The 6,621-nt window shown below is 34.1% G+C and overlaps 1 protein-coding gene across 1 annotated transcript; it reads right to left on the reverse strand.

The window, feature by feature from the left end:
* Window positions 1–1,948: 1,948 nt before the first annotated feature.
* On the reverse strand, window positions 1,949–4,069 carry LOC132551454 (uncharacterized). The gene is made up of 3 exons (XM_060215593.1): window positions 3,887–4,069; window positions 3,385–3,459; window positions 1,949–2,482 (listed from the first exon to the last, which is right to left on the reverse strand). The coding sequence occupies exons 1-3, from the start codon at window positions 4,067–4,069 to the stop codon at window positions 1,949–1,951; spliced, it is 792 nt and encodes a 263-aa protein (XP_060071576.1).
* Between the last annotated feature and the right edge of the window lie 2,552 nt (window positions 4,070–6,621).

Consider the following 6,621-nt stretch of genomic DNA (forward strand, 5'->3'; position numbering starts at 1 on the left):
AAAATTTCGTTTTAAATGAAGCCCGATATCATACTTAATTTCAGGTTTAAAGTTCACCCTGCGTTTCTTTATCCTTTTAGTATATATCCATTTCAGTATCGACAGATTCATACTTCGTCGCATCCTGCATCATGTCTTAATTTTTTTGACATTCAACGGCTTATTCTCTACATCACTAATTTCTTCGACAACTGACAGACAAACTCACAACACAGGGTTTGGAGAGACAGATTGACAAAGATTATGGGTAAGTTGTACGGTCGTCGTAATGATATCATTAGGAAATATGTTATTTCCTTTTCCGATATGAAGATGGAAGTGTTTGATGCTCTTTAGTATACCTGTTGGTTCCGTCGTTGTATAACCTTTTTCTCATTCGAGGACGTGTCTTTACTTACTTGGGTTTACAGAGCGGAATCGTCGTTGAAGCAGAAGACGCTTGCTGTTCCGGAACACCTTATTCTCCTGTTGTTTTTTTTCACGAGTCTGCGTGTAAATCTTTCTTTTGTTCATATTTTACGCTAGTTTTATTGAATTTGATTTTGGATTACGATTATGTTGACGTGTTGGTATTTTCTTGTTGTTTTATTTGGCAAACACTCTCCCCTTGCATATGTATGACAGGCCTTTCCATATTTGTAATATTAGGGATTGCGCTGTGCGTAACTTCAATTTGTGTATACTATGTCTCGGCATGAGGACGGAAACTAAAGCTAAGATTACGCATAAGATATTTACCCTTCCAGAGCTCTTTGCCTTATTCCACTTGCATGTTTGTCAGGGTAAATATTTGTTCATATTTTGCCCTTGGTTCATCGAATTTTAGTTAGAATTCTTTTGAAATATTAGTTTTTTGTGTTTTTTTTAATATAAACACTATTAAACACAACAAATCAGCAATGCAATATGTGTTTTAATAAAAAAAACAAAGTTATGACATATTTATCAACAGAAATCAGACAACAGTTACAACAGAGTGATGCTTTGTTGTATAATATACATACACTTGACTCACGGAGTCTACACGAGTTAACGATATTTAATCATTTGTTTTTGGTAGTATACCCTTAATACCAACCATCATAATTCATATTCATATCAGAGATTCGGACTGTGCTCTCCCTGTACGAGATGTTATATAGAATTAAGGTGAGCTTTATAAGCTATATATCTGCATTTCAGATTAGCTTTAAATTGAAGGGAGATAACTACGTCAGGCATATCTCCATTGGAGAAAAACGATTCCTTATGATATATATACGCATCAATAAAACATAACCAAAAAATGCATACAAAATACACTCCATCCAAAAATAAATTCCACTTTTGTGAAATGGACATAATTCACTTTGATTAAGTCAGTAATAATAACAACACATAATAATATCATAACAGATAAACAAAATAAAGATAAGATGTATATACATATGTTCACACAGAGATCAGCTGAGTTATAGGACAAGCATAGACACTTTTGATAATAATCTATAACACATGTGTAGAAACACTGATAATTCTGGAATGACGATACAGAGCGGTACTTTAATATCATTCGTCAACAAGCTGTTCAATACTGAAGTAACGGAATTTCTATTTGCGGGGATAATAAAAACACGCGCATCCGATTGGCTAATATTTATAACCTGGCTATATTTAGTTAAGTGTGTAAAACCCATTCGGTGACAATCCCACCGTGTGTGTGTTTGTATGTGTATACACATTCCTCCAGATCTCTTACCTGTGGCAGGTATCTAGTGTATTACTAAGACGTTTCGCTGTTCTGTTATATATATGACACACAAGCTATCAAGAAGAAATATATCAAAGCATGCCAAATACACATATACTTCCCTAATAGAATATCTACTTGATAGAATACATATTAAATGCTACAGTTACCATATACCAGATCTCGTACATCGTACAGAGAATATCATTTCCTTCAGATTCACAATTTGTATTTCTTTTTCAGTTTTCGAAGACACCTTTTGCGAGGTTTCCCGCTCTTCTTCATACACCTTTTGCGGAGTTCCTTACGACTTTTTCTGTCTTTTCCCCTGCGTCGTCCGCCTTTACGACCACGTCGTCCGCCTTTTCTACCCTTATTGTGACGTCTGGACCGTCGTCTTGCAGATGTACCGCACGTGTATGTCTCATCCTCTTCATTGATACACTCTTCCCATGATGTAATCACGCCACTTAAAATATTGAAACTTTCTAAAAGTGTTCTCCTCTCAAATTCAATTCTATCTGTGTTTGTTGCATCCGATTGATCCGGAAGGGGACAGTACCGAGCCGAGCACAGCTTTCGATCATTACGAAATGTACGATTTCTACGCAAAAGTGCGCACAAAGCTTGATTGATGCTGTTTCTGACAGCTCCATAGTTACCAGACCGTCCCTCCTCGAGCTTACAATCTGCATATTTCGTTGTGACTGCTATGCTTGTTATCTTTTTAAACAGCACTTTCAGGAAGTCATTCTGTAAATCAAATCAATATTTCATCATAAGATAATCAACAGAAACAAAAGAAGTTAAACTTGGATAAATTTTGCGTTCTTAACACGATAAACCACCTTTTGAATTATATATGTAAACATTTAAACCATCAATTTGACTTCTTATCAAAACTTTAATTTAGATACGTATATATAACTCTCTTAGTATACGCCTTTGTAGAAAAATATAAAATAAACACTTACTATGTCTTTCTGTCGTGGTATGGATGATACCCGAAACCTTCCAAAGGCATCGTTTGCTGGATTGTGTGCGTTATTCTGAAAAAAAAAAAAAAAAAAATGACACCGGTTAGTAGTTCAATGGAAACAAAACGTGTCGATCATAACTTACATCATTACTTTTCTGTTTATGAAGCCTTAAAACAGATGATTATTGCAAAAACCTCGAACATTGCAATAGAAAGGAGGCAATGTTCAAGAGAAATGAAATTAATAGATTTACACAATGATATAGAGTTATTTATGTAAAAACTTGTAAAAAAAAACCATATTCTTCGTCGTGTGAAATTAAGTGTTGATTGATCTAGAACGTTGTTCAGTTCGTTTGGAAGTGCGTACACGTACACAAATAGTGCCAGGTTTGTAGTTATTTACCAGGTGATTGTCAACAGTACGTTTGTACCTCAAGTGAAGGACAGAATTGTTTTTATCTAAGTTCATTTATCTTTTGATATATAAATTATATGTGTTATTTTGTGTCAGGGGTCCGTCAAACACGTGCAGAAGTATTTATAAAGTTATGGCAATTTATATCTGAGGTACGTTTTAGAAAAGTACCAAAAATACAAATTTGTGATATTTTCTATTAAGAGGACTTTCAATTTCAGAAATATTGGCCATTCTTGACATTACATAAGAACATACTATGTCTCTCTGTCGTGGTATGGATGATATGTGACCATTTTCACAAGCATCGTGAACTGGATTGTGTGCATAAGTCTGCAAAAAAAAAAAAAAACAAAAAACAAAAAAAAACAAAAAAAAAAATCAATCAAAGAAGTCAATGTTTAAAATAAATTAATAGATTTACACATTATTTAACACAGAAGAATGGACTTATCCATATAAGCTTTGCATAAAAAGGCCCATTCTCCGTCGTGTGTTTTGCTGTCTCCTCGGTTCATTTTAGTCCTTAAAAGTAGTTGTGTTATCTTATGTCAGAGGCTCTTCAAAAACTTACAGAAACACTTACAAAATTATGGCAATTTGTATCAAGAGGAAATTTCAGAAAAGTACAAAAAAAATCACAAATTTGTGTTATATTTTAAACAAGGTACTTGAAATTTCATAATTTTACAAAAGTGCTCGCAAGGAGTTTGGTATTTTGTATATAAAGTACTTTTTAAGATTGTAAAAATAAACTTACCAAGTTGCAGTATTTACTACTTATAGATATTCGGAGTAGATTCAGAGCAATTCTGATTTCGTCTTTCGTTGGTGCCGCTAGTGTGGATGTTATTAATTGATCAACGAGTCCTAGAGGGTTGCTTCCTTCACACGCCTCACAGAAGTTGGTACGCTGGGCACACCTGGAGGCATGTCCGAACATTGGCAGGTCGGACAGAAATATTGTAAGTATCGCGAAATCTATAAAAGAAAATCATCATCAAGTTGTAATTGCAAAAATATATCGCTAATTACAATATTTACTTATAAGAATTTTAGAACAACATATATTAGCACGTGTAAACAGGCGTATTCTCATTGTTTCTTTAACTTTATAACAATATCATTTGACAAGAGCTGAAAATAATGAAAATCTAAGATTATCTAGATGTGTGTATTTCATTTGTTATGTTACCTGTAAAGAAACAATATTATTAAATATATAGATCACACAGCAACAGCGAGCGAGGCTCATAAAGCCTGCCAATATTTAGTCCTTATCTGCAAAACGTCGGGCGGCACAAGGCCGAAGTGTGCGATGGCTGTATACACTCACACCACACCTGTACTAGAATAGTTATACATAACATTTATGTATTATATACGCTAGACTTACAGATGTAAATTCGTGACATTGTATTTGGCTTGGGGACTGATGTGGACAACGGGCCATTTTGATTCTGTATTTATATGTTAATCAAGCGGGATTTACACGTTTCAGAGCGGAAACTTTCAGTGTAGCCAGTTTCTGTTGTGTGTTTACACATAGACGTCATCAATACCGATAATAGACATGGATGGCTGATCATTTCATTGCAGGTTTATATTACGTTTCGAGAATAACTAATATCTAATTTTCTTTTCCTTTCATTCTTTGATATTCATTGTGTAATATTTGACCGTCATGGTTGGACTCCGGCTTTTTTGTGATCTTCGGAACCAGTGTTAATTTCTGTATCACTAGGCAGGATGGATCGGAACTGAAACAGATATCGCTGATGTTCATCACAGGGTGCTCTGTTCATCATTGATCACCACCTGTCACCATTTTATTAGGAATGTCTGGTAATATTTACTGAAAAGAGTTTAAATAGGAATTTTCCTCCCAAATGACAGTGTTGCATAGTATTTGCGAAATCAAACGAGTTATGCATTTTAATGTCGATTTTCAAAGTTGTAATACAGATTTATAGATTTTAATTTGGGCACGATCTCGTGTCTCATCTCCAATAGTCCTCTTTATTTTAATGTCATGTATTGCGAATTGCATTTGTACTCTCTTTCAATGCCAAATTTTCATGTAAAATGAAATTTAATTCAGCCATCTTATATTTTATACATGTTTGTATGCTTATTAAGAGGAAACGGCGTTTATGATATTCTTGTAACTTGTGCCCAAGGCCATTTGCTTCTTTTTGTTCATAAAATATGTTTAAACTAAAAGATGACCACTGAAAATATAGATGTACAGCTTGGTAACTTGGGAAAGGCTTTGACGATAACAAATATAGCTGAAAATTTACGGTTTAACTATATTTATGTTTTATAGGAAGAAAATAGATATGTTCGATGTTCAATGTCATTATGCATAGTGACTAAGGTGATCGTGTTTTAAAATTGTTAATGTGAATGACTACAGCACAAGTATGTGTAAATGATGTCACCGTTGTTGTAGTGTGATTTATTAAGTCATATAAACGTAGTCCAGCTTTTAATACTTTACTATTCAGCTTTGAGGGTTTAACAAACAGCCATGGTATCAACCTGGTCGGGAGGTTTGATTTGGAAGCCTTTTGTGATGTTATCAACTAGTGTTAAAGTCTTCACAAGCTAAAGTGCACAAGACTTTCAAATACATTAGTCTGTATTTGCTTAGTAAATGTGATATAGACATTTAAAATCGTTACCATTGATAAGGATGTAGATGAATGTATATATATGTGTGTGTAAGTGTGTGTGTCACAGTGTGTTTCTTTGAAGGAGCGTCCGAGCGTGGTGAAACATGCAGTACCTGTACTCCAGCGGATTGTAGAGTAAAATTGTAAAATATCATTAATGATGATGATATGCACCAAGAACAGTAATCTATTATATATATATATACTATTTCATCGTCTTTACTATCAAAATCTAATGCGGTTTGAAAAAAAAAGTTTTTTCTTCTTGGCATTTACTACAAGGGTGATCTCTTTCAATCATTCTATTGTATTTTGGATATATAACATATGACGAAAAAAAAAAAATTAAAAAATTAAAGGCAATATTTCAAAGTCGACACGTGCAGACACATTTCTTATTCTCAGAATCTTTTGAAAGTTTGCCGAACTAAAACTGTAAACTGTAGGTGTCCTTGTTTCAATGTTTACGAAAAGTCTATGATTTAACAATTTTGCAACCCATGATGAGGTATGTCGGAGTGAGGTTAAAAAAACCATAATTCATGTTAGATGAGTAAGTTGATTAGATACTTAAGTAAATGAGTATTATTTGTGTGTGGGTAGGAACGTGGGCTTTACAAGACAACTTGTGTTTACAGAATTTTGTTTGCATTATCGCGATAATGGAACCGATACCATAGACAACCATATCATCACAAAGGCTTAATTATTATTGACAAAGTACAGACAGCCAAGTGAATCCGACCAATACTAGATATCCAACCAATCAGACACTTGAGGTCGGCGCCCACATCAGTTCGAAAATTGGGGATATCCA

This window comes from Ylistrum balloti, unplaced genomic scaffold, assembly GCF_031769215.1.
Source record: "Ylistrum balloti isolate Yb309-2 unplaced genomic scaffold, AGI_CSIRO_Ybal_v1 Utg370198, whole genome shotgun sequence".
NCBI classification, from domain to species: Eukaryota; Metazoa; Mollusca; class Bivalvia; order Pectinida; family Pectinidae; genus Ylistrum; species Ylistrum balloti.